Source organism: Planococcus citri, chromosome 2 (genome assembly GCF_950023065.1).
Source record: "Planococcus citri chromosome 2, ihPlaCitr1.1, whole genome shotgun sequence".
NCBI lineage: Eukaryota > Metazoa > Arthropoda > Insecta > Hemiptera > Pseudococcidae > Planococcus > Planococcus citri.
Genome location: NC_088678.1, coordinates 27,440,510 through 27,465,302, shown reverse-complemented (window position 1 = coordinate 27,465,302; position 24,793 = coordinate 27,440,510). Strand labels below are relative to the sequence as shown.

General features: G+C 33.8%; 5 protein-coding genes across 9 annotated transcripts in view; 1 reads left to right on the top strand and 4 right to left on the bottom strand.

Annotated features, from left to right (window-relative positions):
- LOC135835299 (tetratricopeptide repeat protein 28) overlaps positions 1-24,793 on the top strand; it is a 127,708-nt gene that overhangs the window by 76,038 nt on the left and 26,877 nt on the right. The gene's annotated exons all lie outside the window — the stretch shown is intronic.
- On the bottom strand, positions 5,705-7,669 carry LOC135835306 (uncharacterized). The gene is made up of 6 exons (XM_065349493.1): positions 7,586-7,669; positions 7,453-7,491; positions 7,026-7,369; positions 6,897-6,914; positions 6,623-6,820; positions 5,705-6,547 (listed from the first exon to the last, which is right to left on the bottom strand). Exons 1-6 carry the CDS (start codon positions 7,656-7,658, stop codon positions 5,936-5,938), a joined length of 1,284 nt encoding a protein of 427 aa, XP_065205565.1. The 5' UTR covers positions 7,659-7,669; the 3' UTR covers positions 5,705-5,935.
- LOC135835307 (uncharacterized) lies at positions 10,073-11,332 on the bottom strand. The gene is made up of 2 exons (XM_065349494.1): positions 11,124-11,332; positions 10,073-10,991 (listed from the first exon to the last, which is right to left on the bottom strand). Exons 1-2 carry the CDS (start codon positions 11,322-11,324, stop codon positions 10,365-10,367), a joined length of 828 nt encoding a protein of 275 aa, XP_065205566.1. The 5' UTR covers positions 11,325-11,332; the 3' UTR covers positions 10,073-10,364.
- LOC135835301 (uncharacterized) lies at positions 15,591-17,789 on the bottom strand. Its single transcript, XM_065349487.1, has 6 exons — positions 17,647-17,789; positions 17,507-17,557; positions 16,976-17,322; positions 16,866-16,880; positions 16,556-16,786; positions 15,591-16,468 (listed from the first exon to the last, which is right to left on the bottom strand). Exons 1-6 carry the CDS (start codon positions 17,717-17,719, stop codon positions 15,764-15,766), a joined length of 1,422 nt encoding a protein of 473 aa, XP_065205559.1. The 5' UTR covers positions 17,720-17,789; the 3' UTR covers positions 15,591-15,763.
- LOC135835303 (uncharacterized) lies at positions 19,352-22,289 on the bottom strand. Its single transcript, XM_065349489.1, has 7 exons — positions 22,112-22,289; positions 21,981-22,016; positions 21,526-21,884; positions 21,430-21,447; positions 21,132-21,356; positions 20,766-20,957; positions 19,352-20,683 (listed from the first exon to the last, which is right to left on the bottom strand). Exons 1-7 carry the CDS (start codon positions 22,191-22,193, stop codon positions 20,228-20,230), a joined length of 1,368 nt encoding a protein of 455 aa, XP_065205561.1. The 5' UTR covers positions 22,194-22,289; the 3' UTR covers positions 19,352-20,227.

The following is a 24,793-nucleotide window of genomic DNA, read 5'->3' as shown; positions in this document are numbered from 1 at the left end:
TAGCTTTTTTTTTGCCTCTTTTGGGTAATGTCACTCACGCACATGTACATAGATAACTTTGATCTTCTCCCCAAGAAGATGCGATTTGAGCCCTCTCTAGACCAGTGTCTTGATGATTGCCTGATCAATAGTTATTAGTTCTATTATTGAAAATTCCTTTTGGAAAAATCTAGCGTCGAATTTTGTCGCTTGGCAGGTGGAAGTACTCCGATTACTTTTTTTTCTTATAATTTTCGATCAAATTTCCCAAGATTCAATTTTTTTGTTCGGATTTTCAACCCACTAATAGGTATATACAAAATGTACAGTAAATAAAAAGTAAATTATGATATATGTATTGATTAAAACTAACGCGGAAAATATTCATGGTATTTCAGCAGAAAAATAAAATTGTTCATCCATCTGGATTTTTTGTGAACAACGAAGTTATTTGGCAAAATGTTAATGCAGCTTAAGATTTTTGAAAGTGACTAAGAGTGGAGAGCGATCAAAAAAGGATATTTTCGCATTCCTAGAAAGGACAAAAAATGTTACGGGGGTGGGATTGGAACCTTTACGTATTGCCTCTCGATAAGTATCGAAAATGTAAAATTTTACACTCAGCATTTGCAGAGTTGTCGTTGGGTAAAGGAGGGTAGTAACTGGTAAAATGACTTTTTTTTTGAATTTCTGGTGTTTTTTCTTTAAAATGAGTAAAGGACATTCATTTTTTTCAAATTCTATCGTACTGTATGGCATAATCATCAAAAATAGTCGAGTAAAATTTCTCAAAAAGGCATCTACATATTACACCTCAATTTCAAGTCCGTGATTTCTTGTTTACAAAATCCCTGCCTTAGCCCTCAGCCTGATTTTGTTTCATGGCGTTTATTCTCAAATCTAGCCGTGTAAGCCATCAACTTTATCAAAATTTTACGCTGAGGTTAAAAAAATGACTATTGTTCTCATGTTGCTATAAATTTATTGCTTTTTCGCTCCGCCTCTGATAAGTTGAGCATAACCAATCACCAACAGTGATTTGACCGTGAACTGAAATTTTGAAGTTAGGGCCAGTGAATGTTGGTCTTTTATGGTTTAAAACGTTTGTAGTGAAATTTTTTATCTCTGCCTCAGGTACCTCTACTTCACAAAGGGGGTAAGATTGAAATTTTAGTTTCAAATGAGGCTCTCTTACAGTTTTAAACGACCGTTCAAATCGGAGTGTGACACCTCAAGAGGTTTCCTTGTTAGTTATGAGCACGTTTCTTGGTTACAAATTTTTCGTAAAAACATTGAAAACGTGATTCTGATTTTTTTTGGAAATGGTTTTTGAAAATTCGAGGCTCAAGGGTGGCACAAAATAAAATGTTTGTAAAATCCAAAATGTAGAAAATTTATCAAGGAACAACCTTTATTCCACGTCTTTCTTGTAGGAACAATATTTAAGGCGGAAGGGGAGTTTTCAATTTAGAGAGAGGGATAACTCGTCCAATTTTAGAAATTTTTTATTCAATTGATCTTATTGTTAAAACTAAGTATTCAACAAGAAAAATAAAAACAAAGTCCAAAAAAAACTTACATTTTAATATTATATCTTAATGCTATGAATTCTATGGGATATAAGGAATCAGATACCTATATGCGAAGATCAAGTAAAAGAAATACCCTCAAGGGTCTGCTTTTTCAGCGTTTATACCTGGAATTTTCAATTCTGGCATAGTTTCCAAGATGATTGCATCAAATAGATTACCAATTTCTGCAGTTAACGGGCAACAACGCACTCGACCTCCTACATCCCTAAATTCATCTTGTAAAGCTTTTGTACATTTATTTACTCTACAATAGTTTTCAATCGCCATTTCTCTCTGCCTTAAAAGTGTTTCAGATTCAGAATCGTCTGTCTTCACATCAATAAAATTATTCATTAAAATAGCTATCCCTCGATGCTTGACTGATGAAACATGTTGCATTGATTTTGGCATGATCATGATCATATTAATCCAAATATTGGATATTTGATCATCTTTGAACGTTGAGGGAACATCAAAAACTCCAGTGTGAATGGAATAATTGATTTTATCGTTCTCATTAATCATATGTGTTGCATGGGACCTGATGTAATCATTAATTTTATCCCATAGAGGGGCCAGGGTTTGACGTTGCCAATTAACGTTGTAATTTTTGTAGGTAGTTTTTCTCCATAATGCGAATGCCATGTGTGTATCTGGCACCAATTTTTTCACCTTGTAGGCAGGCTTCTCTGGATGTTCTAATGATTCTAGATCCTGAAAGTTATAAATTATTATTCCCAGATGATATTTTCTTCTTTCATTTATGTCCTTAGAAGATGTATATTTTTTTTTTGAAAAACTATGAAAATAATTTTTATTACTGGATTAAATGAATCTTCAAAAATTGATTGTCTTAATTTATTGTCCTCGTACAGATATTTCACTTCTTGCTCTTTAGCCAGCATTGGTGATTTTAGTAAGTTGGGAGAAGTGATGCTATGGCGGGCGAACACTGTACTCTTTTTACCATCATTGTAGCATATGTAGTACAATTCTATACGATCAGTCAAATATGAATATGGCTAAGTTGGAAACAGAAAATAATGATTAGAAAATTAATTGCACAGTGCAATGGAAACATTGTACGTAATTTTAGTTTTAAAATGTCGAGACACCAACCGGTTCTTTGGGGCAGATCTGCAAAAAAAAAAAGTGTTGGAAGAGTTAGTTATCTTAAAACTGTTTCACTACTTTATACCTACATATTATCTCTGAGTGTAGAACTTACTTTATAACCAACTGTGTACAAATTTGCAGACTTGTCCAGACCACATTTACCCCGTCTTACCTCCAACCGTTCATCGGGTATGGCTTCGTTGGGACATTCTAATGGTTGAGATTCTGTAAATTCTAGAGGAGCTAGACAGCTAGATTTGTTTTCCTCTTTAGGACAGAAAAATATTTGTTTAGTTGACGATTTTGAAAAAAATTCAGTTCCCTGAACCAATCTTCCCTCTTTCACTTCGGGTTTAGTCAAGTTATCGGGGACTTGAAGCAGAGTATCTTCAAATAGCACCAAAGGTAATTCATGTCCTGGGGTGATTTCAACGAGATCTTGGCCTGTGCAAGCAAATGAAAATGTATAAAAAATAAAAGCTCATTAAGATGCATTTTTCATTGATAAATTTCAAAATTCTACTGGTCTATTTGATTACTTGGATCGGGATCCGGAGCATATATGACTCTGAGAAAATTAACGAAAATCAATACAGTACCTAGCTTGAACATTTTACTTGTGTTGTAGTGTTGTCTTTGATTCCACAACGAAATATGAAATGATTTTTACTATGTATTATGCTATCGTATCGACGCTGTATGGTTCGGTATAAAGGAAATATTTGCATTTGCTATACCTACCTACCCATGGGTTTCAGTCAAACTTGTGACTCAGAAGAAAACATACTTGAACAGAATGTCGTCGTATTATGATTTTTGTTCTGTGTAGAAGATATCTGATTTGTTGTTTTCCTATTGGTTGGGAAACTTCAAATATTTTTCATGCAATGTGAACCGACGTGGAATTTTGTTTTCTGCTAAACAGAAAACGTCTTGAATGAATTGAAATTGTACTGCCAAAAACTGTCCGGGAAAATGTTGAGCCTCTTAATTAGCCGAACCCGAACTAAGGTTCGAGTTATAGGGTCTCCAAAGTGGGTCATTGTTTAGAACAACAAGATTTTTTGCCTCCTTTGGGCAGTATTACCAACGTAGGTACCTTGGTCACCTTCCGAACAAGTTGTGGTATGAGTTTTGAGCCCCCTGAACTCATTGATTTTGAAATTAGATACTATGGTACTTTCTAGTGCTTCAGGCCAGAGTCTTGAAAGTTGGTGGATCACGAGAATTACGTTTTCTGATCAATTCTATAGCATTTTCTATACTATTGAAAATTCCTTTCAGAAAAAAGTAGCTTCGAATTCTTCCCTGGCAGGTGGAAGTGCTCTGACTACTATTTTCCTCATAATTTTCGATCAAATTTCTCAAAATTCACTTTATTTTTTAAGGTTTTCAACCCAGATTTTCGAAAATTATTGTAAAAGTTTCCAAATTGAACTTTCCCCATGTCCTCTCTCTCAATTGATTTTAGCAGCCTGAAAGCGGCTGTAAATCAAATAAAGACACAGATTCTGCTTCTGATATCTGTTTGACTCCAAAATCAAAACTGAGCCATCCACACTTCCATATGCTGAAACGTTGAAATCCATAATTTTCTAATTGTAACATGGATGTCGAAATCTTGATTTTCAGAAACACTGATTCTTGTTGTGACAACTTTTTCAAAATATAACTTTTTTTGGGAGTCTACTTCTGATTTAGGAGTTGAACGGTTTTTAGAATCACAGAATCAGGATCAGCCTTCCAAAAATGTGTAAACCGATACCCATATTTTTTCATCTTTCTCATATCTTAACATAGGCGTGACTGGAACTTTTCTGAAGGTAGTGCCAAGGTGGTGTGTGGGGGAGGGATACTCAATGTTCTCACAAGTTCTAAAACGACGTCAATATTCATGAAATCAAAAATATAATTATTTGAAAAATTACACAATCAAAACATTAAAACGATTTAGAAAATAGGTACTCAAGATTTAATCAAAATTTATTATTTAAAGTTTTATTTGGCGATCTTTTTTATTTTTAAAATCATCAATGACGGACTCCACATTCACATTTTTGGCTAAATCTTGTTCTGCATATGGCAGCATCAAATTATCAAGCCTTTCTTGTGACATCCTAACACGTAATTTTGATTTTACATAAGTGAGCTCACAAAAACATCGCTCACATGAGCAACTGGTCACTGGAATAACTGTGAATTCTTGTAATAATGTATTAAAGGTCAAAAAAGTTGCACTTCTGTTAAATTCACTCATCCATTTGATCCAGTTGTCCACAAGGTATCTTGAACTCTTCTTCTGGCTCACAAGTTTGGCAGGTGAATTTTCATCTCTTTTGAGTAAGGCTAATTCAGCTCTAAGTGTCTCAGTTGAAAATTCAAAATTTTCTGATAAACTTTCAATTTCTGAGGTAGATAATCAAGCGAAATAAGTTCTCTATAGAAAATATAATAGGTATTATTCGTTTCTTGAGAAAAACGGTCATCTATTCCGGATATTAGAGAATCTAAGAAAGGGTAATATACGCAAGTTCTCATTTCATGTTCTTTATACTTTCATATAAAAATTAATTTTCTGGATTTTCATCGATTTTTTTTTGGATACACGGCTCGTATTTGCACGTATCTCTGGGATTTCAATACTAAGGCTTTCACATGTTTGGACAACCAATCGAAATTTATTTGGAAAACTATCAACATCATTTGGGTCATCTTCATTTCTCAGTTTAAGTAGTGCACTTGGGAGGAGTTTTACATTATTATATGCTGTGCTGATGTTTGAATCAGGATCTTGGAGAGATTTTTGAATTTTACTTTTTTTTCTAAGTGAAATATGAAATTTTTTTATTGAGAAATGATAATTGAGAAAGAAACTGGAAAAAGTAGGCAGTGCCAGAACATGCCTGGCATGCCCTGCAGTCACGCCTATGTATCTTAATGGTCAACTAACTTATGAGTCTAAGCTGACTTGGCTGAAACGTAGCAATTTTTCTGTTGAGAAAATTAGAAGCAAAAAATATTTTTTGTTAACTGCTTTATTAAAATCTTTATTATTGAAATTATTATGCTTAACTATAACGATACGAGTTCTAACTCATAAATTTATTAGAATGATATCTAATTCTACTGTGACAAATCCATTAAAAATATTATCGGAAGTTGAATTAAAACTGAAAATGTTTAGAGTGGGTTACATTAGGTACATTGAAATTACCCAGTTTTAGGTTTATTTTACAAAATTAATTTTACCATATTAGGTATGTGTAGTTTTATTTTACTAGAACACTTTCATCCGAGTAATTCTCATCCTCGGGTGTTTGAAAAAATTCATTTATACCCGGAATGGACATCATGCCCATATCATAGTTGAAAACTCTATCACCAAATAATGGTTTCATTTCTGGTACCACGGCGCAACAAAATATGTGACCTCCTGCACTGCGAAATTTTTTCCTCAAAGAATCGATGCAAAAGTTTTCCGGACAGTAACCCTCCAGGAATTCAGGTTCGATGGTTTTATCGATGAAATTATCCATCATGATTGCTATACCTTGCGTAGAATTATCTGGACTGGATACATTTGGCATTGTGTATACAATTTTGACCCACATGTTTGACTTTTGACCGTCACCTCTCTTCGGCGAAGAACTCAAATCGAATACACCTGTGTCCGCGTAACTCCTAGTATTTTTAGCGGCAAGTTTTGCCGCATTAAGCCTAACGTAGTGATTGATTTCATTCCAGAGTGAAATTAATCCCATATGTTGCCATTCGAAGTTGAAATATTGTTGAGTTGTTTTTCTCAGCAATCCAAATGCCATGTCTTCGGATGGCACCAGCTGCTGTGGTTGGTAAAGATGTTCTGACGAGCTGGACTCTTTCTGAAATTCAAACGTATTTTTTTCATATGTATGGGAATTTGTCGAGTTGAATTTGAAAAAAAAATGTTTAGGCACCTTTTCTAATGCTGCTTTTATTGCTTCATAATTTGATGGAACGAATTCGTCGATTTTCTCCATAGGGTATTTTACTTTACGTTCCCAAATTAGTACTTCCGAGTCGAGTAACTTTGGCGACATTATGTAATGGGTTGTAAATAGAGTTTTTCTTTCGTTTTCATTGTAGCAAATTTCATAAATTGGTATGTCTTTCAGCTATTTTTTGACAAAAAATATTGATTAAAAAATTGCCTAATGAGTAATCGCAAAACATAGTTTGTGATGTACTCACCTTTTCTTCCGGACAGATCTGCAATGAAATAAGATATGCAAAGTTATACGCAATCGAATCGAAAATGGAAGTCGTTTTCCTAATATTTAATTGTAAAAATTACACGAAAGCATTAATTAGGCAACTCACTTTATAAACTATTTCACGAGAGCTGCCAGCTCTTTCGTGGCCGCAAGATCTCATTGTATTTTCTGTTGGTACGACTGGTATTGCTTCTTCTGCACATTGCAATGGCTCTGATCCGTTGAACGTTTTAGAAACTAAACATTGCCCTGCTTTAACATTTCTTTCCGAACATAAGAAAATTTGCTTAGCTGATTCGTCGATTGTAAATTGTGTTCGGTTTATTATTCGTCCCTGATCTATGAAAACTTCGTGTAATTCATCTGGAGGCTGGAGCTCTCGTGAATCATTCTTCAAGACGAAAATTAATGGTAGAGCATCCTGAGATTTAATTTCTCGTAGAGATTTTCCTGATTGAGAGAAAGTATGTACATTTAGCACCACTGAATTAAATGTAAAGTATTCGATATCAAGTATTACAGCTCAGTTTTACCGGCATCTTCTTCAGTGACTGACAGATAATATGAAGTGGCTACAGCGAAAAAAAAATGGAATGATTAATGTGATCTTTCTGTAGAATTCGATTTAAATAAGCAACTTTATATTAAAACTTTCTCCATAATTACCCGAGGTTTTCCCTTCAGCAGCGCATATTATTGCGAAAAAATTAACGAATAGTAAAACGACAAGCTTGAACATTTTGCTTGCGTGTGCTTGTAATTTGATCGATGATTCAACGAAATACGTACGAATATCGATTCGGTATCTGCGATTTGTTTGCGTAGATGAGCTCAGATCGTAAAAAACATGTAATATGAAGACGTCATAATTCATGTACAATTCGTTCGTGTCGATTTTTTGTAAAAATATGTTTTTTTGAAAAATTCAGCAATTTAGTCGTATCTGAATTTTCAATGTAATTTTTCCAAGAAAATTATTACAAAATTGAAGATGTTAGAGCAATTTGAAAATTCATATTATCGTCGTCACTTTCAAATTTTAAACCTGAATATTACAAAATAGAGTGAATGCGATTGCATCATGTTGCAGAATTTAAAAAAAAACATAAAAATGTACAGTGCTTGTAAATCTTGGTCCAAGTTCAAAATCACAGGCGGATTGGACAAAATCCTGGCTGATGAAAATTTTGTATGACTAGAAAAATTTGTGCTAACGCTGAAATTTAGCTTACTGTACATTTTATTTCCAACTGCCCAAACAGATTGGTGGTGGAAAGGTTGTTCTAGAGGCTCTGGGGATTTTTTTGATTTTCCAGTTCTGAAACAGAACGATCTAAAAATCTTGAATTTGAAGTTTGTACCTGCAGAAGAGTCATTCGACGTTGATTCGACCAAAAAGTGGTAAGGGGGGGGGTCGGCGATTTTTTTGAAATTTTTCCTGTGGAAAGACCTTCCGAAATGATGACCAATGGCGCAAATCACATCCCTCTAGCCTTTTTTTAAAGGCTGCTAGGGGGTGTCAAAGTTTCCAGTGAACTTGAAATATTCATCCATTACAGCAGTGAATTACTCGATAACCGCGATACCTACCAAAATGGAACTTTTTCCAATAGTCAAAGGCTTTGAAAGGCTTTTTGATGATATCATAAAAATCAGTGTTGCCATTTTTTTTTTTGGTACAAAAAATTAGCTCGAAAAATTTCAAAACGTAGTTTTCATATCGTTCCGACTCTCAAAAATTCTGAAAAAAATATATTATGCACAACTGGTCATGCTGAACAGCACATTAAAAAATTGGGATGGCATTATTTCGTAAAGTAGATTTTAAAAAATTGAAAATTTGCGAAAAAATGCTATTTTGTGATTTAAAATAATTATGAAAAAAAGTTTCGATTGGTGAAGTTGACCTATGTGACTCCTATTTTCACGTACTTATTGAAAAAGTTGAAAACCCCCTCTCACTCGATGAAATGAACTCATCACAAAAAATCAAAATTCTGAGTGAATTGAAAAAATAAACGAATGTTAATTATTTTGCTTTGAGTATAATTTTTATCAACTTTTTCATGAAATACGCCAGAAAGAGGTCAAAATAAGACAACTGAATAAATTTAAACTTTTTTTGATGTTTGAAATTAAAAATTGAGTTTTTTCGAATTTTGATTTTTTTTTTTTTTTTATGAGATCATTTCATCGAGTGAAAAGGTTTTTTCAACTTTTTCAACGAATACGTAAAAATAGGGGTCAAATAGGTCAACTTCTCCAATCGAAACTTTTTTTCATATTTTAAATCAAAAAATCGCATTATTGGTCCTCGTAATAGCAATTTTTACAAAACTGGAAAATCTGAACATCTTTTCTATTGGAGGCTAAAAAACTAGAGGTTTTCCAATAGTTTGGCTCTATCTTTGAAAAAAAATGCAAAATTTTAATTCTGAAATACGTTTTTGTGAACATTATAGTCACATGTTATCCTAAAAATTCAGTAAAATATGTCTCAACACTTCAAGAAATTTGTTTTTGCCTCCCTCAGAAATCAGTGGATTATCCAAGAGGTGGTTCTAAAGGTTGAAAATTGAATATAAAACAACAGAAATGATCGTTTTTTTACAAATACTTTGTGAGCGAGTTTTTTCAAAAAAAGTTTGCTCTATCTCTACTCCCTTCAAGCAATAATTTTATCTTCATTTTCATAAAATGAGTAAAAAATATTTATTATGAAAGATTTCTAGAAAATTTCTTCAAAATTAAAATTTTTCATACCTACCAAAAAGTTTTGGTTTGTCCTGCCCCTTGAAAAAGTTTAAGGATTTCTGGCAGTAGCGTAGTCTCTTATGCAGAAAAGTGACTTAAAACTTGTCTGGGTAGTTTTCCACTTAAAACTATCGTTCTCACCAATTTTTGTCAGAATCCAAGATATGCTTTAACTACTTTTCTCCTTCATTTTGATTTTTGACCATTCAAAATACCTAAAATACTCCTCTCCCCTCTTTCAATACTGCCCCCTTTTTCTATGCGTATGTCCTGATCAGAATTTTATTTGCCCGAATTGAAATAGTCATCGCGCAAAGCGTTGGAGCTGCGAATTATAACAATAAAATTATATAATCGACTAATCAACATTTGTTTTGTTTTTTGTTTTAGGTGAGTACATATCAAATTTTCATCGTAAAGATAAGAAATTAATTGTTACAATGGGTAAGTTAGTTTTCAAATTCCATGTAGAATTTTAATGCTTCGTAATAACAATAATGTAATACGTATAGAACGAATATCCTTTGCTCGTGTGATTATGTGAACCTAATTAGTATGGATCTGCGTGATCAGGCCAGAATCACCAACTCATAAAATTATTCACATGGCATTATCTTTCCCTGATGTTTTCATTCATAAAAGAAGGAAGTTTAATGCTCATTGTTTTTCTACCCTTTACGTACCCTGATTTTTAATTGAGAATATTTTTAAATGATGAACTCGATTCGGCGACTTCATCATTTATCCCAGGTATAAGTAAAACTGGCATGGACGAAGTGGTATCCTGCAATTCCATACCCAGTAATTCTCTCATTTTAGCCGTCAAAGAACAACAACGTACGCGACCACCAACTCTCTTGAATCTTTCTTTCAAATCATCTATGCATAAATTTTTCTCGCAGTATTCTTTCATTTCATTTTCTTCTTCATCTGAAGGTGTTGTAAAATCGATGAAATTATCCATCAAAATGACCATCGCGTGAGAAGGGTTTTCCCAAGGCATGTTTGAGACTTCGTAGACCATTTTCACCCATACATTTGTTAACTGGTTATCGGTCCTTGAGTACGAAGTCAAGTCGAATACACCGGTGGTTATGCAGTACCTGATCCACTTAGTTTTAGCGTCGAGTCTGATATGATGGCTGAGTTCATCCCAAAGTGGAATTAATACTTCGTGTTGCAGTTCGACGTTGAAGTATTGATGAGTGGATTTTATCCATAATGCGAATGGTTTATCTTCGGAGGGTACAAATTTCGCCGCTTTGTAGTTGGGTCTCTTGTTTAAATCTATTAAATGCAAATGAAATCCTTCCTGTGCCTAAATGTGAAGAAAGACAATTTTGGATAAAGAGAATTGGGTGATATGAGGATTCGTGGGTCTCTCCAGAAATGGAAAGCAAAACAGTTTTTCATTTCAGATTAATGAAGAAGATTGCGATTATAGTATTACCTCAGCCATCATTGCGGCTTCTAATTCTATTAAATTTGAAGGAGCGTATTCCTCGATCATAGCCATTTGGTATTGTATGTTTCGTTCCAAATTTAGAGCTTTCGAATGCAATAATTCCGGAAATATGATACCATGATTTGTAAACAAGGTTTTCTTTTTAATCGAATCGTAACAGAATGAATAAATTGGTATTTCTTTCATTACGTAGTTGTCCGGCTGCATCAAACAAAGTGACAGTAGATAAATTAAATTCAATCTTGTAGGTAATATTTGGAGTTTTCATGGGCACTTGTCTCATGTGACGTGCCATACCAACCTCAGGTTTCGAACAAATCTGAAATAAACATTACAATATTACAAAAGACAAAAGTGTTAGGTACTAGAAGCTATGATTTTATATGACTGAAGTAAAACTCACCTCATAAACCACAGTATAAGGCGTTCCAACTCCGTTCAAGCCACATTTATTCAGTACCGGGTCACCCTGTTCCCCTCGCACCACAACGGTTGCCTCTTTGGCACATTCCAATGGCTCCACTCCTTGGAACTCTTTTCGAACCAAACATGTCTCGTCAGAGTTTTCCTTTGGACAGAAGAACATTTGTTCTCCCGGATTCATCGTGGTGAATTTGGTGCCATTTATGATCCGTCCATTGTTTGAAATAACCGCTTCTAAACCTTCCGGTGGCTCGAATTCTCCAGTAATGTTGTCCAAGAATACGACCAGTGGTAGTACTTGATTGGATTGAATTTCATTGAACGAGTTGACTGTATAAGTAGAACTGCTCGTGATAGAATTTGTTTTCCAATTCGTAGTAAAATCAATGGATTTAAAATATGTTGTATGATGATTTTACCTGCTCTGTCTTCTTCGATTACTCGATAGTGTAGTTGTTCTGTGAAATCAGTTGTTAGAATCTGAACTGAATTCACTTGGCCATCTTCAGTTTCTAAAAATCAAATAAATTGATGAGTTTTTTTTTTGCTATTTCTCTCGATTTTTTGAATTCGCAATAATGACCAAAAAAAATTGGCTCCATTGTATTCCAAAATACTTCTCCAATTTTAAAAATGATACATATCTTTCAATGTTTTGGCTTCGGGAAATATTTCAGAAGATTACTCAAAAATAGTCGAATTACGAATTTTTATCATCTCACAAGAGAACTTTGTCAACTCGTTATCTTCGATTTGCCTGAAACTTGGCTCACTGAAAGTTCATGGTACCCCCACCTCAGAACTAAATTTTCAGCTACCGAAGTTGATTTTTCACAATTTGTCGAATTTTTGGAGATGACTGAAATAACCATTTACTGATAAGGTTTTTTACGTAGGTAAAAATGGTAAACCACGAGATAAAAATCTGAAATTTGATGTGGATACTAAAGTCGATCTCCCAAATCGATTGCGACCATCTTCGAAACGATCTGGAGCCTCCAGCAGAGGTTAGTTTTCCTCCAGCACACTGGAATCGCTTCAGAAAGTACTGTAATCAACTTCAGCAGTTGAAAATTTGGTTCTGAGGTATGGGCATGGTATGGGTCACTTGAAATTTCAGTGAGCCAAATTTCATCCAAATCGGGAGAAGACGAGTTGACAAGGTTGACTTGTCAGTAAGACCCTAAAAATGATCTTGGATCTTGATGGCAATGGCCAAGGTCGATGCTGAATTTCAAATATTACGTATTTTTTGAAGCCCCCTCTTTGAGTACCAATATCTCTCCTCCAAAAGCACCTCAAAAGCTGAAAAAATTTCTGATAACTTTTAACTTAAAATTAAGGTCTTCCGGGAATTTTATTGAAATCTAAACAAGAGTTAAAATTGGAAAAAATTGGAAAAAATAGAATGGTTCAGGTGGTTTTGTGATGTACAATTATGTATTTTGTATCTATGTAATATGTATTATCTACACCACCTGCCTATACTTCCATATTAGCCTATCATTTCGTGTAAACCACTAGAGAATAAGCTTTTGTAGGTAACTACGTAGGTTATGTACTCCTTACCTGATGAGCTTTCCGTATCAGGAGCATACATCTCTTCGAAAAAATTGAAAACTAGTAGTGTAATGATTAACTTGTTCATTTTTTTCTTTCTAAATTTCAATCACAATTCAATGCACGAGTATTGCTTGCAAAGTTTCGCAATCGTTTCGAAAAATATGCTATCGAATAATAACAAACCATCTACACCTGCGATATGTTTAGATTAGTAAACCCATAACTTAAAGGAATATTCTACTGATTGTTTACATAATGGCTTACGTAATTTTTATTCACAATTTTGTCTGAGAAATCGTTGTTCCCCTTCTGAAACAGCAATTAAAGTTTTTGAGTTCAAGTTTTAGGAACATGTAGCACCTGCAGGTACAAGTTTTTTGGAGCAGGTTTTAAAAATATGTACTGAGAAAGCGACGATTCTTCTCATTATGGACTATAATTTTTACTTTTCAGTGGATGGTGCTAGTTGTATGAAAATGATAATTTTCTCTCATTTATATCACATCGAACAGCTGTGAGGAAAAAGGGAGAGTTGATGGCCTTAAATGATTTGGGATTCTCGTGCACCTCACTTGGAGTAGAAGACTTTTTCGAAAAGTTTTGAACCCGTTTTGGATTTTTTATAACATTTACACTTGAGAATCAATTGAAAAATACGTACATATAAATATTAAGAATTTGATTGAATGATCACGGAAAAAAGGTATCTTTTATGATGAAAAATTAATAATGATATCTGGCAGGTTGTGGATTCCAGTAAAAATTCCAGATCCAAGATCAAATATGTCTCATGTGGGCCATTCCACGTCAATTGGACCAAGAAGTGGTAGGGGGGTTCGGCAATTTTTTTGAAATTTTTCCTGTGGAGAGACCTTCCGAAGGGATGACCAATGGCGCAAATCGCAGCCGTCTAGCCCATTTTCAAAGGCAGCCAGGGGGTGTCAAAGTTTTCAGTTAACCTAAAATATCATCCATTTCAGCAGTGGATTACTCGATAACCGCGATACCTACCAAAATGGAACTTTTTCCCATAGTTAGGGGTTTTGAAAGGCTTTCTGGCGATATCATAAAAATCAGTGTTGCCACTTTTTTTCGTACAAAAAATTAGCTTAAAAAGATTCAAAACGTAGTTTTCATATCGTTCCGACTCTCAAAAATTTTGAAAAAAATATATTATGGACAATTTTTTATGCTGAACAACATATTAAAAAATTGAGATGGCGTTATGTCGTAAAGTTGATTTAAAAAAATTTTAAGTTTGCGAAAAAATGCGATTTTTTGATTTAAAATATAAAAAAAAGTATTGATAGGTGAAGTTGACCCATTTGACCCCTATTAGTACGTATCTGTTGAAAAAGTTGAAAAAACCGTTTCACTCAATGAAATGAACTTCTCACAAAAAATCAAAATTCGAAAAGTTTCAAAAAATGAACGAATTTTTATTTTTTTGTTGTGAGTGTAATTTTTAACAACTTTTTCATGAAATACGTCAGGAAGAGGTCAAAATAAGACAACTGAATAAATTCAAACTTTTTTTGATGTTTGAAAGTGAAAATTGAATTTTTTCGAATTTTGATTTTTTGTGAGGAGTTTAGTTCATGAGTGAAAGGGTTTTTTCAACTTTTTCAACAGATACGTACAAATAGGGGTCAAATGGGTCAAGTTCACCTATCAAAACTTTTTCTCGTGTTTTAAATTAAAAAATCCCATTTTTTCGCAAACTTTAAATTTTTTTAAATTGACTTTGCAACATGTTACCATCCCAATTTTTTAATACGAGTATGTTGTTCAACAGGAAAAGTTGTCCATAATGTATTTTTTTCAGAATTTTTGAGAGTCGAAACGATATGAAAACTACGTTTTGAAACTTTTTAAGCTAATTTTTTGTACGAAAAAAAGTAGCAACACTGATTTTTATGATATCGCCAAAAAGCCTTTCAAAACCCCTAACTATGGGAAAAAGTTCCATTTTGGTAGGTATCGCGGTTATCGAGTAATCCACTGCTGAAATGGATGATACTTTTGGTTCACTGAAAACTTTGACACCCCCTGGCTGCATTTAAAAATGGGCTAGAGGGCTGCGATTTGCGTCATTGGTCATCCCTTCGGAAGGTCTCTCCACACGAAAAATTTCAAAAAAATCGCCGAACCCCCCACTACTTCTTGGTCCAATTGACGTGGAATCACCCAAGTGTGTCATGTTCAGAAATTTTTTTTCATTTTGTCAGTGATTGAAAATATTTTACAATTTTTTGAGTACTCCACTATACCAATAGGAAAAATTACCTACAAAAACATTGTATACCTATCTACAATCTACATATCTAAGTGAAGAATTGTTTTTTTTTTTTTTTTTTTAATTAAATTTGGATAATGGCGGTTTGACGCTATTCTAATAAACTCTTCGCAACACCTTAAGTTATTATTTCTGAAAAGTTGTAGACAATGATACGATGTGAATTTGGCTTGAAGTATCTATTGTGTCATAAAGTACAAAAAAACGTTGATTTTTTTTATTATTAGGCTATTATAAAACTAAAATTTAATCAGTTTTGCGAAATATCAGGATAATTTTTCCCCTTCTCCCTCTCATTTGGCGTCCTTAAATAATAGGTATCTTAAAATTCTGAATGTGCAGATTATTGTTGAGATGGAATTTCAGTTCCCTGGCTATCTTCGATAGGATTCTGCACTATAGCTTCAGCAGTTCCATTTATACCAGGAATTCGCGTCATTTTTTCAATTTTATGGATTCTGCTGCCGAATATTTCGCTCACATTGTTTGTCATTGCGCAGCAACGTATGCTACCTCCAACATCTTCGAATTTCCTTTTCAACGACTCCTCACATGTACTTTGTTGGCAATAATCATCTATTATTTTTTCCTCCGAATTCGATGACGTTGAGTGATCTTTTTTAATATCAACCTCAACGTAATTATTCATCAAAATAACTAAAGCATCGAGTGATTGTGTTGGTGAGTTGATCATTGACTCTTCTGTAAAGTAGATCAACTTTCCCCATACGTTTGATATCTGGCCGTCGTCTCTTCTTGTAGCGGTAGTCAATTGAACCACGCTTGTTATAATAAAAGGCAGGGTGATTTTATCAGTATTCCTGTCTGCAGTGTAAACTCGAATAAAGCTGCTAATTTCATTCCAAAGTGGAATTAGTTTTTCATGCTGCAATTGGAAGTTGACGTATTGAAAAATTGGTTTTATCCATAATGCGAATGCCATGTCTTCTTCGGGTACCAATTTCTGTGCCCTATAAACGGGTTGGTTTGTTTTTTGCTTTTTATCCTGATGCTCGGAATCATCACTACTTCTTGGACTCGATTCCTCCTGGTGAACAAATAAAACTTAGGTATTTTAAATATAGGCTAATTTGAAATTTTATTGTATTTTAGAATATTCGAGTTGGAAATTCACCTCAGCTATGGCAGTTTCCAATGTTTTCTGATTTGCAAGATCGAATCCATCCAACGTTTTCATATGGTAGTGTACACTACGATCGAAAGATAGTATTTCGGAGCCTAATAACTTGGGATGCATGATCTGATGAAGTGTGCCAAAAACCTTTTTTTCTTTTTCATCGTAGCAAAATTCGTAAAGTCTGATGTTTCTACTTGAAAAATTGTCCGAAGTTTCAGGGGCAACAATCTGTTGAAAAATAATGAGAGTTGAAAAATTGATCCACCGATTGCTTGACTGATTTTTTTCAACTTCTAAAAATACAAACCTCGTCCGGACAAATCTGCAATAGGTAAGGATCAAAAAGTTAGCAGGTCTACCATACCTAATTGTTCTGAATAATAATTTGACAAATTGTATTAAACTATTCAAACCCACCTCGTACACAAGAATATAAGGTTCGCCAGCATTATTTGGCCCACATTTTAATTTTTTTTCACTTTCGTCTTGTGCTACAACCAGTTCTGGTTCTTTTGAGCACTCCAATGGGTCCAATGGGAGGAAATTTTTTCGAACTAAGCATTTCTCGTCGGAATCTTCCTCTGGGCAGAAAAACATTTGCTCACCTGCTCTCCGGCTTGTAAACTGCGTTGGATTTATTATTCGCCAATTGCCTACAAATACTGCGCCCAGGGTTTCTGGAGGACCTAGTTTCGACGAAGTATTATCCATGTATAAAACTAATGGCAGAGCTTCACTTGGTCGAATGTTACGCAGCGATTTAACTGTTCAAAACGAATCAAGAATGAAATTCTGTGCTCAAGTTGAAAGTCTTAAATGTAGAGTGTATCTTTAAATTTTTTCAAGCCTGTTTCTCGTGTTGTGCCAGAGAATCGCGAAGCTAACGGCGTGACTCGCCAACTTTGGCTGGTTGAAATAAAGTACCTAATTATTATTCCTTAATTTTACCTGCTTTATCTTCGGTGATTGCTTCGTAATACGTGGTTTTTGTGAACATGTCTGGTGATCAAATAACATTGAGTTGAAGTTGTAGAATTATTATTCGAATGGATTGGTAAATTATTAGGATAATTATTTACAGTATTTACCCTGAGGTTCCGTATCAGGAGCAGAAATTGTAGTGAGAAAATTCATCAGAAATGCGATGCTGAACTTGTTCATTTTTCTTGCAACTTTCGCGACAACTCAGCAGAAAAGTAGTAAATTTTTTTATTGTAGTACCTATCGAATCTTTGCGGTATGGATTGAAGTACGAGTATTGTGCTTAATTACATGATATGACGATGTCACATTATTCTGCGTCGATTTTATTTTTTGAAACAGCTGTCAAAACATCTCGTTCATTCTGTCACCTGTGTATTTTTTTTTTACATAAAGTACCGTGCGCTGATACTGTTTTTTTTTCACCATCAGTGAAGAAAAGAAGAAAAAAACGAAAACTGCATAAAATAATCAGAAATGGTAGATGTTTCTACATAGGTGATGTGAGAGATAAATTTCAGCCTTGTCTCCTGAATGCATATTTTCATTTCTATGTGAGGAAGGTAGCAATGCTATTCTAAGGCCCACTGAAATATTTTTGAGGCATGACTGCCTATAGAATGGAGATTTTGAACAAAAATTTTACGATAAGAAACTTCATAGCGCTAAATCAGCGCTATGAAAACCTATGTTTACTTTTTCCCGTCCCTCCTCCTTCCCACTAATGAATGAAATATGTACCAAAAATCCTCCAAAGTTGTTGAAGGAGATTGATGTGATTGTATTTCGTTTTTTTTTTGTGATTATTATTTTGAAAGTAACAATTTTTTGAGGAAAATTAAATTCGATATCTGGCAGATTGCATTAAAATTTTCAGACCCAAGAAGCGACCTCTCGTTGTCTGTATCATATATTTCCGTGGGGAAAAAAACATTCCATTAATAATTTATGTGAAAAAATAATTCATAAAATTTTGAACCTGTCACGATACCTACTTACTTACCAATGAGAGAAATTCTCAACAAAAAAAGAGTAGGTAAATAGCTGTAAAATTCTTTATTTTTTGAACATTTTGTTGAAAATTTGTTATAGTGGGGGTAGGAATTATCCGGTGAGATAGTAGATATTAGCATGATCTATCCCTGAAGTTGGCTAAGAAATATTCCCTAGGAGGTGAATATTTACTCATTGTCCCTTAATAGCTCAGATAGGAGACTTCAGCAATATCTTACTCACTATAAGCACATTGTCCAGTTCTTCACCAAATAAAAACATATATTCATGCTAATTGATATGTTTATTGAATGATGTACCAAACGAGTTACATACAAAATAATAAAGGATAACTAAGGCTATTATTATGTAATTCAATACGAGTGCACACTCGTATCAAGTAAAGTTTAATCTACACGTTAGGGTGACCCTTAAAATGCAAAAGTAAATATTTTTTCGGTCTGACCCCCTAAATTTTTTAATTATATCATAAAATTCTCGAATACAAAATTTTAGCCCATTTGGAGGTCATTAACCCGTGCCGAATTGGACTAGATGTTTAAATGGGATTTAACATAGGGTTTTAAGTGAAAATTGCATTTAAATTCCTCTCAGGCGCCTAAAAAATAATTCCAAGGGTTTTTTACAAGAAAATGCTACAAAAGCATGTCAAAGACCATATAAAACAATAACAGGTTCATGGGGACCCCCCTACCCTTCCTTCCCGCCCTGGAAATATTGAATTTTCCCCTATATTTTTAGGGCAGGAAGGAAGGGTAGGGGGGTCCCCATGAACCTGTTATTGTTTTATATGGTTTTTGACATGCTTTTGTAGCATTTTCTTGTAAAAAACCCTCGGAATTATTTTTTAGGCGCTTAAGAGGAATTTAAATGCAATTTTCACTTAAAAACCTATGTTAAAAATCCCATTTAAACATTCTAGGCCAATTCGGCACGGGTTAATGACCTCCAAATGGGCTAAAATTTTGTATTCGAGAATTTTATGATATAATTAAAAAATTTAGGGGGTCAGACCGAAAAAATATTTACTTTTGCATTTTAAGGGTACCCTAAGGGTCAGTGCTACCTACACTTATATTTTTGATAATTTTTCAAAATTTATTTAAGGTCTCAAGATGTTGTATTCAAGTACATATATAAAAATATCTGGAATTTCGTAAAATTTTACAAAAAAAAATATACCTACTTTTTAAATAAAATAAACAAAATTGCAATTTTTTCCTTGCCTTCAAAAAACTGAAAAAATTTGATAAGTTTTTGGTATGTTTATCAATATTTTGAAATTGGAAATAATGCCCTAAAAATTGGCACAGCTGCGTTTTAAAATATCTCTTCAGTTTCAGAAATTTTTCCTTAAACAAGGTAGAGGCTAGAGCCAGAAAAGTACGATTTTTTTTCTCAAAAATACCCCCTCTTGATTACCAAGGTCTGGCCTAAACTTAAAATATGTAAACAGTAAAGGTCTTCACTAAATTTGGTCAAAATACTCGGCCATTTTTTTTCACGATCCACCCTTAATGCAGGTACCCACTTATGAAGTTCGTTTTATTTGTCATTTTCAAAAATAAACTTTAAAGTAATTAAATATTATAGGTACTTATATAATTATTAATAGAACTGTTCAAAAATATCCAAGTTACTATGTATAACATTATTTTTTTTAGAATGGAAGTTCTAAACACCCTCGTCATCATCATCCTCATGCAGATCTTCGTAATAAGTTATACCATTAATATGCAATACTTCTTCCATCGGTTTAATCACAGATTCATTTTTAGCAAATAAGAGCATAATTTCTTTAGTTAATTCACAACATCGTACTTGTCCTCCAATTCGACTAAACTTTTTCGTCAATGTGATGTCGCAATAATCCATTCCGCAGATTCGATCAATGAACTGTTGTTTTGAGGTCGAAGTTTCATCGGTTTGCTTCGGCTGAGTAGTTTCCTCTTCTACGAAATTATTCATGAGGATAGCTAATCCCTTGTAAGGTCGTACTTGCCTGTTATCAGTCACCACTGTGATCCAAACTTTTGGAATTTGATTTTTTTCCTCATCAGGAATGATGAACTCTTTATTGTCGGGGATATCGAAGACTCCGGTCATTAAGCTGCGAGGTTGAATGAAGTACTGCTTACCAGTAACATTTACATGCAATAATTATTACCATATTAACATGGGCAATGGTGGTATGAGTTTTACTATTACCTACCTCAATCGTTTCGTGTTGATGAGTGTATTGTATGGCATGCATTCTGATGTAGATATTGATTTTATTCCATAAATCGAATAGTTTTTTATGTTGCAGCGCAAAGTTTACGTAATGATTTGTGGGCCTTCTCCATGTAGCAAATGCCATGTTTTCAGTTGGTACCAATTTTTGAAATTTATATTGAGATTCGAACTACGACAATGGTTCAAGACTTTTATTAGATTTTACTTCAAAATGAGGGGGTTTTTAATAAGAATTCTGAAACTCTTAATCATCTCTCTCTCCCCTCATACATATAATACGTTGAGACATCTCAAAACAATGTCGTTAAAATAGGAAAAAATATAAATCGTCGCTCTCGCTTACTTTAGCTGCAGCTTTATCCAACATGGTGTAATAATCTTCATCGATAAAGTCGTAGTATGTTTCTTTGCTTCGCTCAAATTCGATTGCTCGTTCTCTGTACAATAATTTTTCAGAAAGCAGATTTACAGAATTTATGTAATGATCGACGTACAGAACCGTCTTTGAAGATCTATTGTAGCAAAATGAGTAAATCTGTAGACTTGATGTTGGGATTATGGCAACAGACTACAATGATAAATGCTCATGATCAATATATTGATGAACTTATGGTTTCCTTGCATCACAATAATGTACCTACTTCATCGATATCGCACATCTGAAAAAAAAACCAATTGATGTATAATTTTCGAACGCTAAATATTCGAGATATTTCGTATATGAATCCTTTACTCACCTTGTACACAAATTTCAACAGGATACCAGATCCTTCCGGACCACACTGCTTTGATCGAAAAATACCCGTAGAATTCTCCTCAATCACGGGTATTTGCTCGTTATTGCATTGTAATTCTTGCGATTCTGTGAATTCTTTTGGCGATAAACATGTATTATGTTGTTTTGGATCTGGGCAGTAAAAAATTTGAGTAGTTGGTGGTTGGGCCATTGTATAGAACTCTGTCCCGTGTACAAATCTTCCGTCTTTGATTTCGGCGCTCTTTAAACCCACAACTGGGCGCATTTGTAGACGTTGGTTTGTTTTTATTAAAACTACAGGTAATGCTTTCGTATATGTGATTGGAATTAACGAGTCGACTGAAACAGATACGAGTACAAATATGTAATTAATATTCGAGAATGTTTAATACCTAAAGTACAATAATAATGGAATTGGTTGACACTCTTACATACCGTCTTCTTTTGTAGCCGTTTCAGGTTTCACAGTTTCTGTGAAATTTTTGAAAATATTTCGTCTTAGAGGTTGATACATTTTTAAAATTCGAAGTGTCTTATTTTGAAAATTTTAACTGGTTCGTACTTACTCGAATCCCCATCAGCAGAATTAATCATTACGTTGAACGTTGCGAATAAAATCAAAATATATATTCCTTTCGATATGTGCATTTTGAAGTGTTATCTAATCGCAGGGATGAACTCGAAGTGATGAAAACCTTGGATAATTTTCTTGCCTAGATCCTACTGATAGGTACCTCCTACGTATTACCTACCTACACCTGGTAGTTGATTTTACGACGTTTTCTTGTTAGTTTACATAAGGTGATAATGAATGCGAAATCATGTGTCAATTCGCAATACAAGTTCAGCTATTTGTTTGCACAGCTTTATAATTTTTCCCCCTTCGCTTAAGGTATAGTTATGTAGGTATATAGGTCTAGCTTATGTGAAGTTGAGTAAGCTTGATCGAATACGAGAAAATAATCTTGATCAAATTTCATCCATTTTTCAACAATTTTTCAACATAATTTTTTTTGATTTTTTTATCGTGTTTTTTCAATTTTTCATAAAATTTTCAACAGTGGTTGATGTTGTTTTTTAAAAGAGATTTCAAACAATTTTATTCTTATTTTACGAAAAATAATCTTGATCAAATTTCATCCATTTTTCAACAATATTTATCATCATTTTCTTTTTGATTTTTTTTATCGTGTTTTTTCAATTTTTTCTCAATTTTAAATCATTTTAATAAAATTTTCAACAGTGATTGCTGTTGTTTTTTAAAACGTGATTTCAAACAATTTTATTCTTATTTTATTTAATTGTTATTGCAATATTTGAAGAAATTTAAATATCTATGCAGATTTGCAATTGGTTTTATGAAAATATCATCGATGTACATATTTATTTTTTGGGTGGATCGCAAAATGGTGTAGGAAAATTTTGATGAAATTCAGAGGAGACCTTCTTTTTGAGTTGAATGTTACTCGCCTACTCGAGAAAAAATTGGGTCCTAGAGATCTCCTTGCAGGTGACAGGCAAATATGAGATTCTGCCTCGACCTGAGACGTATTGTCGTTGAAATTCAAGACAACTTTTAGGGTTCTACTCAGTGGTTGAAAATTTACAAACCTTTTATTGTTGGGCGAATTCGCGTTTTGAAAATATTTTTCCCCAAATATTTCGCATTAGTTATGCCAAGACATCGGAATTGGACATCATTTTTGAAGCATGGGGAAATATGTTGAAATACAGTACCGAGTGCCAATTTTTTGGTCGTTGAGCATCTAGAATTGTACCATTTTTCTCAAAACAGATTGGGTGTGGGTAGGAGCAAAAACACCACAATTTTTTCAAAAATCTGTCCTCTTTGAGAACCCATCATTACCCCTCCAGGGACATCTCGGAGCTAAACATTTTTCTGAGTGACTTTCATTTTTCAAAAAGATCTTCATTGAATATGATCAAAATCCTCTCGACTTTTTTTTGGCGATCCACCCAATTACTTACCTATTTAATTTTCATCGTTTGTTTGTACTTTTTGACTACCTATTGATGAAAATTGTATTTTGAAAAAATCAATGCTAGATTTGTGCTCAGTCCAAGACATCCATAAGTCCCTTTTTAACCTTCAAAATTATGATTACTTTATTAGCTTCGTGTATGTTCCCAGCCACATAGGTATCACTGGAAACGAAACTATCGGCAGATTAGCAAAAACAGCCGCTGCCCCCTCCCCGCTTACCTCTCTCACCCCTGATGATATTAAATCTCAAATCACTCACAACACATTTACTAACTGGGAGAACTTTTGGTTACAACAAACTTCAAACAAACTCTTCCAACATGAAAAAACAACCCTCCCCTGGAAAAATCTAGGTCACCTGAACAGAAAAGAGGCCACACAAAAATTACACATAACCACCTATACCACAAAAAACAAAACCCCCATGCCAATTTTGCAGAAACGAACCCACATCCATTCAACACAAATACTTTTCAACTGTCCTCAACTGAAACAAAACAGACTTACTTACACTACAGATAAAAGAAAACCCACCTACTGTCCCTGACGAACCCTCTGAAATACAAAAATTCATCTCCCTAATAAAAAAAATACCAACCTCACAAACCAAATCCACCCCCCCTTTACGGGTGTAATAATCTTGTAATTATAAACACCCCCCCCCCCAAAAAAAAAAAAAAATATGTACTACACTTTCTATGATAATTTTGACCGAATTCCTCAAATTCGTCGTTTTCATTTGAATTGAATATTTCTGATTTTTTGAAATTTTGATTAAGTATTTTCACTTCTGGTTAGCTTTTCTAAAATCGAAATTTTCAAAAAAAATACGTAACTTGAGACCCGAACGAAGTGGCAGGAACAGTTTTTGAAAATTGAAAATTTGAAGAATGAAACATTTTTTTTTTGGTGGTGAGTCAATTTTTCCACCCTCAACGATTTTAAAAAATTTGATTAAGTACGAGTATTTGCAAGTAAAATAAATTAATTGAGTATGAGTGAACCATGGATGAACTTACTAGATATAATGGTATTTAGATGTTAATTAATTATGCTTTAGAAACGAACCATTTTTTGACCATTGTTGTTTTGTTTTTGTTTCAGGTGAGTACTGAATTTTGATCATAATAATTGGTCAGAAAAAATATGAACTTATAACCTAAGCCTTCATTCAAGTGAGTAACTCCAATAAATCTATACCTAACTGAACGTTGGGCTTTGAAGTTTTCAAAATGCCAAAAAA

Coding starts and splice junctions, on each gene's coding strand:
- LOC135835306 (XM_065349493.1), bottom strand. CDS start 7,658: ATGTTCAAGCTTGTCGTTTTACTATTCGTTAATTTTTTCGCAATAATA. Junction 7,492..7,585: donor TGCTGAAGGGAAAACCTCGG/GTAATTATGGAG, acceptor TTTTCGCTGTAG/CCACTTCATATTATCTGTCA. Junction 6,548..6,622: donor TAAAAGCAGCATTAGAAAAG/GTGCCTAAACAT, acceptor TTTGAATTTCAG/AAAGAGTCCAGCTCGTCAGA.
- LOC135835307 (XM_065349494.1), bottom strand. CDS start 11,324: ATGAAAGAAATACCAATTTATTCATTCTGTTACGATTCGATTAAAAAG. Junction 10,992..11,123: donor AAGCCGCAATGATGGCTGAG/GTAATACTATAA, acceptor CTTCACATTTAG/GCACAGGAAGGATTTCATTT.
- LOC135835301 (XM_065349487.1), bottom strand. CDS start 17,719: ATGAACAAGTTCAGCATCGCATTTCTGATGAATTTTCTCACTACAATT. Junction 17,558..17,646: donor TCCTGATACGGAACCTCAGG/GTAAATACTGTA, acceptor TTTGATCACCAG/ACATGTTCACAAAAACCACG. Junction 17,323..17,506: donor AATCACCGAAGATAAAGCAG/GTAAAATTAAGG, acceptor CGTTTTGAACAG/TTAAATCGCTGCGTAACATT.
- LOC135835303 (XM_065349489.1), bottom strand. CDS start 22,193: ATGCACATATCGAAAGGAATATATATTTTGATTTTATTCGCAACGTTC. Junction 22,017..22,111: donor TTCTGCTGATGGGGATTCGA/GTAAGTACGAAC, acceptor AAAATTTCACAG/AAACTGTGAAACCTGAAACG. Junction 21,885..21,980: donor AACGGCTACAAAAGAAGACG/GTATGTAAGAGT, acceptor TATCTGTTTCAG/TCGACTCGTTAATTCCAATC.